Below are 16623 nucleotides of genomic sequence, written 5' to 3'. Positions count from 1 at the left end.
AATAAGCTTAAGGATCGGAAGATTGGACCTTGTGAGGTCGTGCAGAAGATCAATGATAATACTTACAGGTTACGCCTTCCCAGCCACTTGAAGACTTCTGATGTCTTTAATGTGAAGCACATGAGTCATTGTTTTGTGGATTCTGATGACACTACTCTGAACTCGAGGACGAGTTCTTTCCAACCCGGGGTGACTGATGTAGGGGGATCCGAGACAGATGATGTTGAGCCGTCATATTGCACCTTGATGGCGTTGAGATACCATGAATTGGCAGATCAGCGCAAAGGCGGAATTGATTGTGACATATTCCTCATTGGGGTCGTTTTGAGTATGTTTTAGTCTTTTGGCCATAACTTTGGCTACAGGTGTCAGAATCGCGCATAAAACTCCAATCCGGAAAGCTCTTTTCGACGCGCACGCTCTCCACATTGAGCTATGCTCCATATGCTTTTTTTCAACCTCAAATTCTGCCGTTTTCCCCTCCGAATCACTAGAATTAGATATTTTTTACTATTTATGATAATATTTCGATTGTCAATTAAGAAGTCAATTTAAATCCGATTTAGGCCAGATTTTTTGGAGATTGCTTATTTTATTTCGAATTTCAATTTAGAGTGATTTTTGGGATTTTGCTATTTTTGGCAAAATTCGAATAAAGACAATTTTTGACTATAACAGTCCAGCTTGTGGACTGATTTTGGCATTGTTTATTTGATAATATTTTATTAAACCCTAAAGAATTTTTTCTCTGGATTTTTTTTGGCGAATTTTCTCTTGTGAATCTGTTGGAGCGCTTGCAGGATAATCAATATTTTATCAGGCATCACCTACCCATATTCAAAGTCAAGTTGCAAAAGGTTATGCAAATAAAATTTTAGCGTTATTTCTTTAGAAACAAGTAATCTTATACTGTTTACATATGATATTCTGTCATGCGTCACCTACCCATATTCAAAGTCAAGTTGCAAAAGGTTATGCAAATAAAATTTTAGCGTTATTTCTTTAGAAACAAGTAATCTTATACTGTTTACATATGATCCCCGGGAATAATTTCTTAATTAATCAAAAACAAGTATCATCTGGCTAAAAGCACACCTTCAGAAACGTCTTCAACAAGATGATCATATCCACTTCGAACAAAATCCTTACGAAATTCTTCAAATCGGCCAGCCTTAATTGCTTCCCTTATCAACCGGAAAAAACCCAGAAAATGGTGGGTATTGTGTCTGCAATCAATGCTAAAAGTTATTCTCTTCATAATGGAAACCTTACAGGTAACAACTAGGTTTGTTTCAAACAGCTAGGAAGGACATCGACAATGATCGAATAACTTTGAAAAGTAGCAAACATAAAAGTGATTGAAATTGAAGCATGCATCAGAAAAAAGAAAAGAGAGAAAAGACGTACATTTCCAGCAGAGTTTGCGCCAACATTTCGTGAACATTGAGTAGATGGTTAATGTAGGCACGGGTGTGATTTTGGCATGTATAACACGTACAACCTTCAACAATCGGTGTTGCATCTTTCCTAGACAAGGTAAAAACCAACATAATAATAATAACAAGATGCAAGGTGCCCCGAACATATGATTAACATGGATCCCAATGAGATGCAAATTTCGTAAATGAAGGCTATAGACTCCCACTGAGATGCAAGATACCACCTACAGCTGATTAACATGGATCCCGAAATCTATTGCAAACAATGACTCAATGTACGAGTATAATTCTTAATTCAACCTCAATTTTTAGTAATAAATGTGACAGCGTATGTACAATCGATGTTACGATTTAACTAAGTACAAATGCATAAGCATTCAAAGATATAATAAAGAAAATCAGTATTCCTACACTCCATAGGAACATGCATGATGATAGAAACTGAGCCAATGAAATTTCCATTTTTAAGAAAAAGCAGAAAGAATTAAAATAACGGAAGATATCTTGCAAATTACCTGAACACTGTGGCTCTCAGATTAATTTTTCTGGGGTCACTTCCTGCATCATTTGGTGCAAGATTCGATCCATTTATCTGTGTTCCATCTAGAGGAAAGGTAAGTGCAAAGCCTTCGAGAGTAAGATGGTAAATATACCTATATATAGTCACGATAAATTAACTTCGATGGTTAGGAAAGTACAAAGACAGGTCAGATAATGGTAATACATAAGTGAACTGAGCTACATACGTCGACTCAAAAAGGTCAAAACCTGCAGCAACGCCCTGCAATATTTCCTCTATGACATTAAAAAACAAAATTAGTTCACAACGACATGAATTACATAACAAACCAATATAGTAAAAATACAAATGTGTTTTTCAAAACACAACTGGGACAACTTCTGTTACTCCGACAAGGATAAGGGTATGGGATATGGGTCGGGTTCTGCCGGATTCTTGGTGAATGGGTGAGAAGAAGAACAACAACAACTTGGAGGACTTCTGTTACTCCGACTCATCAATATGGGAGCTGCCGTAGTGTTGAAGGATAAGGGTATGGGATATGGGTCGGATTCATCAGAGTCGGAGTTTTGGTGGGTGAGTAGAACTGGATTTAAGAACATAAAAAAGTCCCTGTATTATCTCCTCGTTTCAAATCCAAGATCTATCAATAACTAAACTATATTATTAAATACCATTAACTAAAGATTTCTTGACCAGTACATCTCTGTAATTCTATTTAACAATTACTTGCCTTTTATTTTAAGCTTTTAATTAGATTAGTTACATTAACTTTTTGTAATTCCTTTATTTATACTTTACTGAGTCCTAGTTGTTAGACTTGGTATTTAGTTAATTTAATTAACTAAGTTGGTTTTTGGTTGTCTAGCTATTATTGATTTATTTCTTGGCGTACAAGCCTATTGCTTTTCTGTGCAAGTTTTCTTTAGTTTACGCTAAGGTGTATACATAACCATTTATTCTTAAAATTTGAAGTAATTAAAGAAGAAAATTTCTCCTATTTTATTTTTCTTCCTCAAATCAACATGGCATCAGAGAAAGAATAATATTTTACATATAAACTATTACTATTATAGATATATATTTAAGAACAGAAAACGAGTCCCTGTATCGTCTAAAATCCTTTTGAATCAAAACCAGCAGCAGAAGAGAAAGGAAAGAGAGAATAGAATAGATTGAAATCTCGGCTTTTGAGATAAAATCAAAAGTAAAGAAAATATAAATGAATTAAAATAAAAAAGGTAAAGAGTACACTAAAAAGTAAAATAAATAAAAACATTAAAACCTTCCAGTTTAAGGTTAGAAGCCCAAAAGGTTGTTAATTAAATCCAAGACACGTACCCAAGTCCGACACCCTTTCCCTTGTAACATAGTAGCGGAAAATGATAGAAATGTAAGCGAGAGCTCCACATCTCACTACTCTTTTTTTCCCTTTTTATGTCAACAATCATGTTATACGAATCTTCCCCCACCCCCAACGAAAAAAAAAATAAAACACTGTCCTGAGAGATTTGGAGGGGAAGAGAGAAAGCAGGGAACAAGAACGAAGATAATGGATTGAAACTGAAGAAAACAGACACGATTGATACCTGGTAGTCCAAGCCCACATATCAACCGTGGTTTTTCCTCCGGCAAGGCTTCCTGAGTATTATTAACAATATTATTAGAACTCATAATTACAAAGAGATCATGAAATTGCCACTCTATTGCTGCAATTGATCCATAAAACAAAAATTTGTTTGCCCAGCAACTCTTAACCCCAATTCCTATCATAGCCATAAATCCTAAAATCCCAAAATTTCTAGCTATAGCTCGCCATAAACACTGTGTAAGCTAATTATCGAATATATGTCCTATGTAACTTGATTATTCTTTAACCCAATACGACCAGACTTGAAGCACAAAACAAACTAACAAACAATTAAATAACCAACTTAGATTCCAAGAAAATAACCTAACCTCCTGGAATAAACTAAAGTTGACAAAATAACATAACAAAACAGGTATGATATTGACAAAATTATAGCTCCCAACTGTGCAACAAAGAACAATGACTAGAATTGTTGAACAGCTGAACTAATTAGCCTTAACCTTGGTATATTTTGAGCTCATGACTAACAATTTTCACACTTAGGTTAAAGGAAGGCTAATTTAACATTACTTTTGCAGTTGAAAAATGCTTTTGAAAAGTGCGGTTAAAAATCCCCTAGCAGTCAGCTTCTTGGTTTGACTCCAGAAGCACTTCCTAAAAGTATTTTGGAAGGCAAAAGCCCGTTACAATTTTTGACAGCAAAAAGGATGCTAAACACCATTGGTTTACTGCACTACTTTTATCCATTTCTTCAATTAGCATTCGGTTTGCAGTCATTAGCTGAAAGAAAAGTACAAGCTGATAGGACGAATCTTACAAAGAACAGTGTGTTTTCTATCTTTTTCTTCTTTGATCTAAATATCCAAACTTTGTTGAATTTTAAATTGTACTGAAATATGTATTAATATACATTAAACTGGTTACTTTTTCCTAACTTATGGGCTATATACTTACAGTGACAGCATTAAGCAGAGCAGGGCGCTCATCCATGCTTTCCGCGAGCCCAAACCCTCCAATCCAATAACCTGCAAAAGTTATATTCCTTTAATATTTATAACCAGAATGAATATGCAATCTAAAACAAATACATTAACAATAAGTACCATGAATACGATGAAATCAGAAAGATTTAAGTTTCAAGGTGGCAAGCATGCACATACATTAACATATGTTGTCCGAGGTTGCTAAGCATGGAGACATTAGGAAACCAGGCACACCACAGTCATACACGGATACTTGGATAAGCTGGAATATGTAACCAACAGGAAAAGGAAGTAGCTAACGCCATCTCCAGCAAAGTAACCGTGATAGTGTAGAATAGGAGTGTGAAGTAGTAAATTATTTGAATTAGTAATTTAAATTAACTATAACTGTATCTTATTTGATTTAGTAGTTTAGATTAACTATAACACTATTTTATTTGATTTAGAAGTCTAGATAACTATATCTTTTTATTTTCTAAATAGGATAAAACATTATCTAGGAGTACTCGAAGTTATATTTCAACTCTTCTACTCATCCTATTTAAAGGAGGCTTGTATTTCTTCTCATCAATCAATAAAAATTCAGAGTATCATTTTCATCTCTATTCCTAAATCCTTACTTTCTATTTGGTAACAGTGTAGGTTTTCGATTTTTTTTCATCCTTGATTCATTGGTCGGCGATGAAATCTCTGAAATTAATTCAGGAGTTGGTATATCTCACATACCCATAACTGATTTCCCTCCTTATACACAAAAGACTTTTACTGCACATGACGGTAGTCTTTCGGTTGCTAATGTCATAAATAATGATTTTATTCATTAGATTGTCTACAGTGGATCCTTTGATCACATGACAGGAAATCTGCTTTTGTTTACAGAATTTAGTACTCTTGAGATCAAGTGCAATATCAAAACAGTTGATGGTTCTTTGGTAGCTATTGAAGAGAGTGGAACAATTCCGGTCAATAAGGATATTGTTTTTAAATTTGTGCTTAATGTTCAACAATTAGCTTGCAATTTGTTATCTGTTAATAAATTCTCTCGTGACTTGGGATGTAGTACTGAGTTTGATCTCAATGGATGTGTGTTTCAGGTACTGGGTTCGGGGACCACGATTGACAATGCTAGGTTGTTTGGTGGACTTTACATTCTCCGAGGTTCTCATTCTCTACCAAACAAGTGTATTTCAGTTGCATTTCGCAATCTATTTTCTCTTTCGACCCTAAATCAAGTGAGATTATGTTACTACATTTTAGATTAGGGCATCCAAATTTCTTTTATCTTGCCAAATTATACGCAACTTTATTCATTAATAAAAAGGCTAAGCTTTTCCAGCGTGACACTTGCCAATTTGCCAAACATCACAGAACAGCGTATCCTCCCTCCACCTATAAATCTTCTCACAGTAGAACAACAGTAGAACTTGGACTTTTCTCATGAAGGAAAAATCAGAAGTCGGTGCACTCTTCAAAGCCTTTTCCAACATGGTCGAAAATCAATTCCAAAGTAAGATTCATATTTAGTTTTAAAAGGCACAAGGCGCACCGAGGTGCAAAGGGTCCTTAGAGCTTAGGCGAAAGGCGCAGGGCGAAGGCATACGCCTTTCATAGGCGAGGCACACTTTTGTATCAAATAACCTATAAATCAATTATAGATGGATATTATGATTTGAATCCTTTTATTTATAAAAATCTGTAAATGAACATCAATTTGGACTACCATTTGTAAAAAAACCAGTAATTGCTAGAAGAGGCCTTCTTATAAATGAACTTTAGAGTTCAAATTAATTATAGATAAATATTAGAAGAGGTCTTTTTATAAATAAAAAGTATTTTAGTTGGGCCATAGGTTTCGGGTACTATTTGTAATAGGTTATAAAACATAATATTAGGGTTAAAAATGATTCCTCTCCTCCTTGTTTGGTTTTTCCTGTATGCTGTTTTCACTTCTCTCTTATGTTCTTCATTTTCCTTTTTTTTTTCCTGTTTCTCTCTAATATTCTTCTTTTCGCCGTTCTTCCTCAATTTCTTCCTATTTCTCTCTTCCCCCAACCCCACCCCCGTAAAGGCACATAAAGTGCAGCGCCTGCGCCTGTGCCTGTGCCGAAAAGCATTAAAAGCGGAAGAAGTATGGGATTGCCGACAGTAAAAATATATATCTTTTTTTTTTTTGATAGGAAAAATATATATCTTTTGGAAGTAGCGAGGTCTCTTTTGTTTGCTTCTAATGTTCCTAAATGTTTTTGAAGAAAGCCATTCTTATTGCAACTTATCTTATTAATAGTCCTTAGTCGTATTCTTAACTTTCGACCTCCTAAGGATGTTCTTGTTAAATTTCCTTGGTTCAAGCCTTTGTCATGTGATCTTTCTCTCAAGATTTTTGGTTCTATTCTAATCATAGATCTAAACTGGATACACGGTCACTAAAATGCATCTTTCTCGGCTATTCATGTACTAAGAAGGGCTACAAATGCTATTTTCTTGTTACAAAAAGACGTGTCTCTATGGATGTTACTTTTCTGGAAACTAAACCCTATTTCTTGAAATCTGAAATTCAGGGGAGATTCAAAATGAATTCCAGGTACAGTTTTTGACAACCTTCAACATTTGACAGGTTTGCCTTCCAATCATACATGTCCACTAATATTAGCTACTGAACCTCCCTCCAATCCTACATCTCAATCGATATTACCTTTTGAACCTCCTCCTTCACTTATGTGGCCTTCTCCAAATCCTTCTCCTACTCAAATGCACATTCCATCTATGACTCCACAAAAAACAATACCTTGCATTCCGAAACACCTCAAAAAAGGGACCTTAATGTCTACAAAAGGAGAGAAAAGTCCACTCTACAACCGAGAAGCTACCTAGAGTTTGACTTAAATCCAATTAAAATGGAAAAATTGGAAGGTATGACATCTTCACCTAGTGAAAATCCTATTCCTCTTGTTATTACTGCTGATTTGTCGATTGCTCAAAGGAAAAGTGTAAGGAAGAGTATTGCTCATCCCATACAAAAGTATGTTGCTTAAAACCGTTTGATGCCTGCATTCAAGGCTTTCACAACAAGTGCTGATTGTACTCCAGTTCCAAGGACAATAGAAGAGGCTTTAGGTGATCCTAGATGGAGGAAAACAGTGAAGGAAGAGATGAGTGCCCTTGAAAAGAATGGAACTTGGACTTTAACAGATTTACCTCAAGGAAAGAAACCAGTGGGATGCAAATGGGTCTTCACCATCAAATACAATTCAGATGGCAGCATTGAGAGATTTAAGCAAGGTTAGTGACAATTATGGTATAAAGATTACCAAGAGACCTTTGCTCCAGTTGCAATGCTAAACACAGTGAGGGTCTTATTATCTTTAGGTATGAACCTGGATTGGCCACTTCATCAATTAGACATAAAGAATACCTTCTTGAATGGTAACTTGTGTGAAGACGTGTACATGGAAACTCCTCCCAGCATGAAGAAAGACTTGACAATCCACAAAGTGTGCGAGTTGCAGAAATTGTTGTATGGTTTAAAGCAATCTCCAAGGGCTTGGTTCGACAGGTTTTCCAAAGTGATAATTGGAAATGGTTACAAGTAATGTCAAACCGACCACATTTTATTCATTAAGGTAAATGAAAATAGAAAAAGAACCATTTTGGTTGTGTACGTAGATGACATAATAGTCATCGAAGATGATGTTAAGGAGATAAAGAGGTTAAAAATCTCTTGCCAAGGAGTTTGAAACCAAAGACCTCGACAATTTTAGGTATTTTTTGGGAATGGAAGTTGTAAGATCCAAGGGTGGGATAGTTATCTGTCAAAGGAAATACATTCTTGATCTTTTGACAGTTTCTTGTATGCTTGGATGTAAACCAGCCGAGACACTAATGGAATCTAACTTGAAGTTTAGCAAAGATAATGAAAGTGTTCCAGTGAGCAAAGAGATGTACCATCGTTCGGTGGGTAAGCAGATTTATTTATCTCTAGTAAGTCTCTGATACCATGTTGATAATGAAGATTTAGAAATAGAAGAAATTACAATCATATTATTGATGGTAAGTCTCTGGTAGATACAATCCTTTATACATTGTCCAGAATAAGAGTTTGGTTAAAACTAAACTACCATGTAGTTATCTTCATCAGCAAGGCTTTCTAAGAGTTGGTTTTATATTAAACTACTAACAAATACAATATAAGAGTTATTGTATAACCTACAAGTAGTTTATATTAACTATAATTTTATCTTTTTATTTTCTAAATAGGATATAACATTATCTAGGAGTAATTGTAGTTATATTTAAATTCTTCTACTCAGCCTACTTAAAAGAGGCTTGTATTTCTCTTCTCATCAATAAATAAAAATTCAGAGTATCAATTTCTCTATTCTTAAATCCTTACTTTCTACGGATAGTACCGCCATGACCAAATAGATTTGAGTACTGAATTAGAGATGAACTAAAGAAAAGAAAGGGAAAGTACAAGATATCATGAAGACCACAGTAGCTTTAAAGCCCCAAATTTAAGCCCATTAGATAATTGTATATTTGAAAGAAAATCATTTTAATAATTTGTTTATTTTAAAAAGACATGTAAAAATATTCTTAATCACAATGAAATAATTGTATTTGTTATACTCATGTTATGTTAATGGTCCCTAGATAAGGGGCCAACATAGTAACCAAAAGTATAGTTTATATACATATAGCCAAATCTCCCAAAAGAAGCATTCAAAATATAGCCAAAGCTTCTGCCCTGTGTTAATGGTGTTTCTGTGCTTCAAGTAGATGAACTTAAGTTTTGAAATTAAACCAAATGAAACATACTTACAAGCTGCATACATTTATGTCGATCAATATATAATATTATTAGGGTGTATTTGGTGCACAAAACTATGGATAGGGTATGCCAATCAATATATAATATTATTAGGGTGTATTTGGTTCACAAAACTATGGATAGGATGAAATAAGATTATGAAGAGGAATGTACTAGATAATGTCATCTGACATAATGTTCGGTGCATGCAAGGATTAGCATGCAACAAACTGTGTTTTATAGCAAAAAGAGTCTTAGTCATATGCATACCTGATACGTTTCTTGTTGCTACCTCTTGGGCACATCGTCGCCTTTCTTCCAAACTAGAACCCCCAACAATAGCTCCAAAAGCAGCTCCACTCGCCTAAACTCCATGAGTTAATATACAAGCTTATATCAATCAGCCTTAATATTGCAGTGCATATATCAGAAAGGTCATACTGATGCTATTTTGGAATATTTATAATTCAATAAATTTAAAACTAAATGCATTCCACAGTAAATGCTGAAAAATTCTTAACATTCAACCTAATATTAAAGAACAAAAAAATCCAACCTAATATTTGCTTAAATCTTTTCTATAGTTCCACTTAGAGAGAAGATGCTAGACACGTTCCTTAAGAAACATTATAGTTCATGAATCAAAGCATTGCGCCATAGTTTCAGTAAGTTTATGCGAACCCTTAGATTCTTCATATATTTAAAGAGTCAAGAATTTCACACTATGTTAGGTGTGAGCATTTTCATTTATGTTCAATTTTTCAAAGCTTTTCCATATATTTGGAGGGTCATGTCCCCATACGCTGATACACAGTTGAAAATGTATTGGACACGAGTGTTGGACATAGGTGCTTCAATAAAAATAAAGAGTCAGAGCAACACAGTTTTCACTTGGTTAATTATCTACCTACTAAACAAATATGTATCATCTTCAACTTAGAAAAATGATCACATTGCTCATAATCTTAATATTATAATAAAAATATGTTTGACCTAATTTTACCAGGATTTGACCTTTACATTGCATAAAGCAAGAGTAGGAAAAAAAAGAGCAGAGCAGAGGATACAATAATTCTCTTCCTACATCAGAAGAGAGGAAACCAGAATGAAGCAAAGGGATTTTGTATTATTACAATATACAACAATCTGGAATTGTTAGCAAAAGAGAATTCCAAGGTCAATAAATAGATCACACGGAAGATTATGAATGGTAAGGTTTTACTGGCTTTTGCAGATTTGATTCACATGGAGACCTTGAGAATTGAGAAATGCAAATTCTTTTAACTTGCCTGTTCTTTTCTCTAATGGACACTATTCAATACCTCAATGGTCATTTTTGAGGTCTCCACATTAAAAAGAGAACACATCTCAATTCTAGACCTCATTAATGCACTTAAAAACTATGTCCTTTCAAAGATCCAAAACTGTCGTACCTTTCTATTTTGTGGCTCAATTATTTGATCAACCTCTATGTCTCTTTATTATTTTTACTTGAATCAAATTTACTTCACATTCTAGCAAATATCACTTCATTATGATCTCTTCTTGCATGATAAAACTTTAGAAAACCTTAACTAGTTGATCTTCAACTTATAGGTATGTCATATTCTATCTACTGTTGTAGATACAGCACAGCCGTTGCCCTCGTACAATTATGTAAAAACCCTTGATACATTCAATTAGCAATCTTATCTAAATCAACTCTGATCCTCTAAACAACATCCTTCCACACCACCTTCCTAAATTCGCAATGCTAAATATGGGCACTCTTAGGAATATCATGAACATTATTTTTAACTTTATCGTCAAAACATGTCCACTCCTTTTACTAAAATTCTTCTGTTTTCATCGAGTATAACATCAAATCCCTTACGACTCTCAGGCAGTCCTTCGATATTCTATAAAAAGATTAACCCTATGTAAATTATAGCATCTTTCAAATAAAAGGAACCAGTAAACTTCATCTAGAAACTAACTTGCTAAAAACTAAAATAAATAGGAATGTGTGTGTGTATATTCAAATCTGGCATAGGTTTGAAATGCAAGATAAGTTAAAATTACCAAAAAGAGAACATCAGAGATAGTGTTTAGTAACGACACTAATACTGATTATAAATGATGATTCAGGTGTAAGAATTGAAAATGGGTGTGTGTCTGATTTATTTGGAGGATTCTTGGAGGGCCATATCACCAAACCCACGCTAGATACATGTCGAACACAATATGTTCAAGAAAAATGAAGTGTTGGAGTAACATACATGATGATGATTATCATTAGCAAAAATCCAAGATCATGTTATTCTAATTGTAGTAAGCTAAAGATGAAAGAGAGAAAGAGCTAAAGAAAATTACAGGGCTTAATGCGATGCATTCATCGAGCCATTTGATAGTCCGGTCAACCGAGGTTTTGTTCCTTTTATCAGACACCCAAGCAGGCACTTCATCCGCCAAAGTAGCCCATAACTCTGGTTTCATGGAAGATATCATTTCCATATATTCAGCAGGTTTGATCTGATAAAGACACCAAAATTTACATACAAAAAAAATTAGAAAAGCTTTAAAAAACCGAAATGAATATATACAGGGGTGTTCAATTGGTTGATCCGGTTAATTCAACTAAATTCTAGTTTAGCTTAACCGAACCGCATTATTAATTTATTAGACAATTCATTTTTTTTCTTAAAATTGCTTCTTTAACCGAAACAATTTACATTGTGGTCGATTAATTCGGTTTAAAACAAACAAATATATAATGAACACCTAGATATCAGCAGTGAAAGATTGACCGTACCAGAAGACGACCACAAGGGGTCTCGAAAGATGCCCCGGTTTTGTTAGCGGCAGTAGCTTCTGGAAGGCATTGAATGGAATCCCTCGGAAAAGCGGCGAAACCACAGTCATGCAAACCAACCAGTTGGTGAAGCCCTCCAATCTTCGCTATTGTTTTGATGGAAAGGCCTTCCAAGCTGAAATATGCAAAGGATTAAGCGGAGAAACGAAGAGAAATGAACAGAAGATATAGTTGAAGAAGGCAAAAGAAGGCTTACAAATGAAGGGGGCTGACGTGGAGGAGACGGGAGTCAGGAGAAGGGAGGGAAGGGAGAAGGTCAGGGGGGATAAACAGGGGCAGGCCTTTTCGAGTGGAAAGGATAAGCGAAGGCGTGTCGATGGCGGCGGCAACGCTGCCCAGATGGATCACGCCGGCCCGGGCCGTTCCGTTGCTCCATACCTTCACCGCGAACTTCATGCTGTCGCTGTTACGCACTTTGCGGGTTTGAAGCGGCGAGTAAATAAGGCGTCCATCTTCATTACATGAGAATAGGAAATATGATTATTCGAAATGTTATATTACCGAGTTTGATTGAAGAACTAAATGTATATTTTACCAAATTATCTTTATTTTATATTTATTTTTTTAACAATTGAAATTTTAAATATTTAAATAAAAATTATTTATATAAAAATTTTATTTGTTGATAATATATTATTTGAGTATTTAAATATATCATATATTATTTTTATTTTAATTAATATTAAATTTTATATAATTTATGTAAAAATATATTAAAATTTTACATCAATATTTAACTAAATATTTACATTGTAGAAATTATTCATATAGATTCATAATAATAAAAAGATGTAAATTATTTTTGTTATCTAAAACTTCCAATATTCACTACCGATAAGTTGCGACGCACAAGAAAGCGATAACTCTGAACTACCATATCGTTGAACATACTCTATGTGTTTCTCCAGCACGTTTTCTTCAAGAATACCCAAATAGATCATGGACATTGTTTGTTGTTGAATCTCATTGGAAATATATGGAATTTTCTTAGCACCAGTGTCAATGGCATCTTTGTCAAGGGGTCCATGGCAAACAAAGCCAAATTTGTTTATATGGCGTCTCTCATTGTATATAATAAGTGCAAGCGATGGACGAGCATAAAGACGTTTGACTGCAAAATGGCATGTGCATCCTCGCATGGATTGAGGCCTAGCAGCCTAATTTCAGGTGTTTAGGCGGTAATACACCTCCACCTTCCCCATAATTTTCAGGACCGAAGGAACACCAATATCTTCACACATACAAGGAAAACATAAAAAACTTATGTTTATATCTCAGGTTGAGCTCGTATTAATGAGAAAATGAATATCAAATCTTCTCAACACTTAAAGAATATATCAGGTTTTTGTTACACGGAAGATAGAATCAATCAAAAGAGACATTAAAAGAACATATAATGGGAAACATTGTTAACCATGGTTCGAACTTACAGTCTATATTCCAAATATTCGTCACTCTTATACTCCTTTAAACTGCCCATTGATCGTTTCCGCCCCCTTCCAATATGAAACCGTGTTGGGCATTCCACATTGGAGCATTCTCCAATAATAAATTCATCTACTCGAGCATAAGGAATGAGTGCTACATTATCATGGTGCTCAGTTGTGCCAAACTTTGTCCAAGTCAAATCAGCAGAAGAGAACTCCTGTTCTGCTGGATCTTGCACTGAAAGATTGAGTATTGATTCAACTATCTCCATCTACGTATTTCTATATCTAAAATCTACTTTTGCGCCAACATGGCATCAAACATGCAAAACAGGAGAAATGTTTTCCAAAAACATGAAATAAAAACCAGTTAGTAAATTATGGTTCCTCAAATATAACTTATATCTTCACAAAGGAGAAATGTTCAACAAAAGGGGATCATATTGATCATCCAGCGAACAAATGAAAAATCTTATCATTGGAAGTCTCCAACTCAACCATTAAATCCCAACAATGTGCACTTCTTTCTTCAATAAATCTTAACACTTCAACTTTTTTTTGGTAGAATTAACACTTCAACTTAAAGCAAGCAAAACAAAAAGCTGCAAAACCATGAAGCATATCCCGCCCATATCAGTCAGCATGACATCTATACCACTTATCACATACACAGAGCAAGAATACGACATTAAGAAAGCTTGACACACACACACACACACATATATATATATGTGTGTGTGTATTTGCAATTTTGTACATGACCCAATTACATGAAAAAATATCGAATGAAGCTAGATATCAAAATGATAAGAAATACTACCATTTGAAGATTGTGTTCATCGCTTTTCTCTCAAACGATCCCAAAACCAAACATAGATCAATCACTCACCAAACAAGAGCAATCTATTGAACTTCAAGATTCATTATTTGAGCATGTAACAGACTCCTAAAACATAGATTAATTGTTTACTCTCATTAAAAGAGTAAATTGCCCCACTAAAAGAAAATGATTAAATTGCTACAAGTAAAAGCAGGTTGAATGAGACAACTTTAATAATTCTAGAAACAACTAACCAACCAAATTTTATACAACTCAACAACGTGATTCCAAAAAAAAATATTGAAACACGATTGAGTCCTGGCCTAAAAATCTTGAATGTTAAACCAAAACCATATCCAACTTCACATTAAATAAAAACAAAAGCTTTTCAATTTATTTCCAACCAAGAGCTGAAGGAAAGACATGTATCAAAATATTGAAGCCAAAAAATAATCAAAACCAAGTTTCACAGTGATATTTACTACAAGCAAAATCAAAATTTTCTCATCCCCAAACCTTTAGATAAGAAAGAAAGAAGATATATAAAAAATACCTCAGGACCAGAGTCAGACTTGCAAAGAGTGGGCTTCACTCCATAATTTCTGGGCATAATCCTATTTTGGGTTGCAAATGGGACAGGCAAATATATATAGAGAAAAAGAAAAAGAAAAAGAAAAAATATAAATAAAAAGAGGATTTTAGAGGGAGGGGTTTAGGGTTTTCGCTAAATAGCGAGTAGAAGAAAGAAGGTAGTTGTATTGGTACAGTGCAGAGTGAGGGGAGTTTGGGAAAACAGAGAAGAAACATCAAAGATTACCTTTTCCTTAAAATTTCCAATTATGAAACAGAGAAGAAACATCAAAGAAATTGAAGATTAAACAAAGGAAAAGTATATGTAAACTCACATCCTTGCTTAATCTTCAGCTTTTCAGAGAATCAACTTTTCAGGGGAGCAACGAAGGAAGGCGAACGCGCAACGGGAATTTCACAGTGAATCAACCAGAACGAAGGGAGAATGCTATTTTAGACAAGGGGACATGAATAATACGAGGGATAGATGTTCCCGGAAAAACAGTAAAAAATTATTGTTGGTATTATTTTTTCACTCCCACTCGGTAATATGCCCCATCCAAACGTGGGTATATTCATCCGGGAGAAAAACATTCCTCCCAGTAATAAATTATATCCTGAACTAAATGGGATCTCAGGGTTTTGTCGAGTTTTTTGTTGCCATTTCTATAAAAATTTAAATTCAAAAATAATATTTTTGAATTTAGATGACTTTTGGTAAATATACCTTTTAGGTCCCTCTCATTTATTATTAATTAGCAAATTAAGTCACTTTTGCTAACTTTCTAAAATGAAAAACGATATTAATATCGTTGATCGATGACACGAGCTTGACCTTAAAAAAAACCAAAAATCATTGGGAAAAAAGTCCTAAACGAGCCATCGACGGTCTTCTTTACCTATCTTCCTACTATGCAATTCGTTTGGTTTTCTACCATCTTACTCTTGTTTGTAACGTACAAAGGCTGTTTATGCATTTATCAAGTAAAAAGACAGAAATATGATCTGATGTATAGTACAAGAGCTTTCGTTGTACTTTTACCTCGAAACCCGATTTCAATTTTTAAATCCAGAAAGCGTTCCTCTTACAACCAAACAGAAGGCATTGTCTTACGGGTAAATTATACATTTGGTAATTGAACTTTACACTTTCTCTTATTTTACTCATTATACTTTCAGTTTTTTAATTTAATAACTCAACTTTATACATTGAATCTTTTTAGTTGCTCTACCATAAATTTTGTAACGTTATTATGACGTGGCTCAATTAAATAATTTTTTAAATTATTAAATTCCATATAAAAAATGGTTAAAATATATGAGGAAAATAAAATTTATAGCATGAAGTGTAATGGCCCGAAGAACCTTAAGTTGATACTCGGGGTGGATCCAAACCAATGTGTAAATTGATTAAATTAAAAGGTGAAATGTTAAGTGATATTGGGTATAATATAAATGAATTTAATGCCTAAATGATAGGCCTGAATGATGAAAGTGAAAGTAAAGAACCCGAACCAATGTGTAAATTGATTAAATTAAAAGGTGAAGTGTTAAGTGATATTGGGTATAATATAAATGAATCCAATGCCTAAATGATATGCCTGAATGATGAAAG

The 16623-nt window shown here is 34.2% G+C and overlaps 1 protein-coding gene across 1 annotated transcript; it reads right to left on the bottom strand.

Moving 5' to 3' along the window:
• Positions 1–980: 980 nt before the first annotated feature.
• Positions 981–12631, bottom strand: LOC120154381 (queuine tRNA-ribosyltransferase accessory subunit 2-like). Its single transcript, XM_039166158.1, has 10 exons — positions 12388–12631; positions 12132–12306; positions 11693–11851; positions 9611–9704; positions 4505–4575; positions 3549–3600; positions 2186–2234; positions 1955–2092; positions 1408–1527; positions 981–1226 (listed from the first exon to the last, which is right to left on the bottom strand). The coding sequence occupies exons 1-10, from the start codon at positions 12585–12587 to the stop codon at positions 1076–1078; spliced, it is 1209 nt and encodes a 402-aa protein (XP_039022089.1). The 5' UTR covers positions 12588–12631; the 3' UTR covers positions 981–1075.
• Between the last annotated feature and the right edge of the window lie 3992 nt (positions 12632–16623).

This window comes from Hibiscus syriacus, unplaced genomic scaffold (assembly GCF_006381635.1).
Source record: "Hibiscus syriacus cultivar Baekdansim isolate YM2019G1 unplaced genomic scaffold, ASM638163v2 tig00111129_pilon, whole genome shotgun sequence".
In the NCBI taxonomy this organism is placed as follows: domain Eukaryota; kingdom Viridiplantae; phylum Streptophyta; class Magnoliopsida; order Malvales; family Malvaceae; genus Hibiscus; species Hibiscus syriacus.
This window is presented reverse-complemented; position numbering and strand designations above follow the sequence as displayed.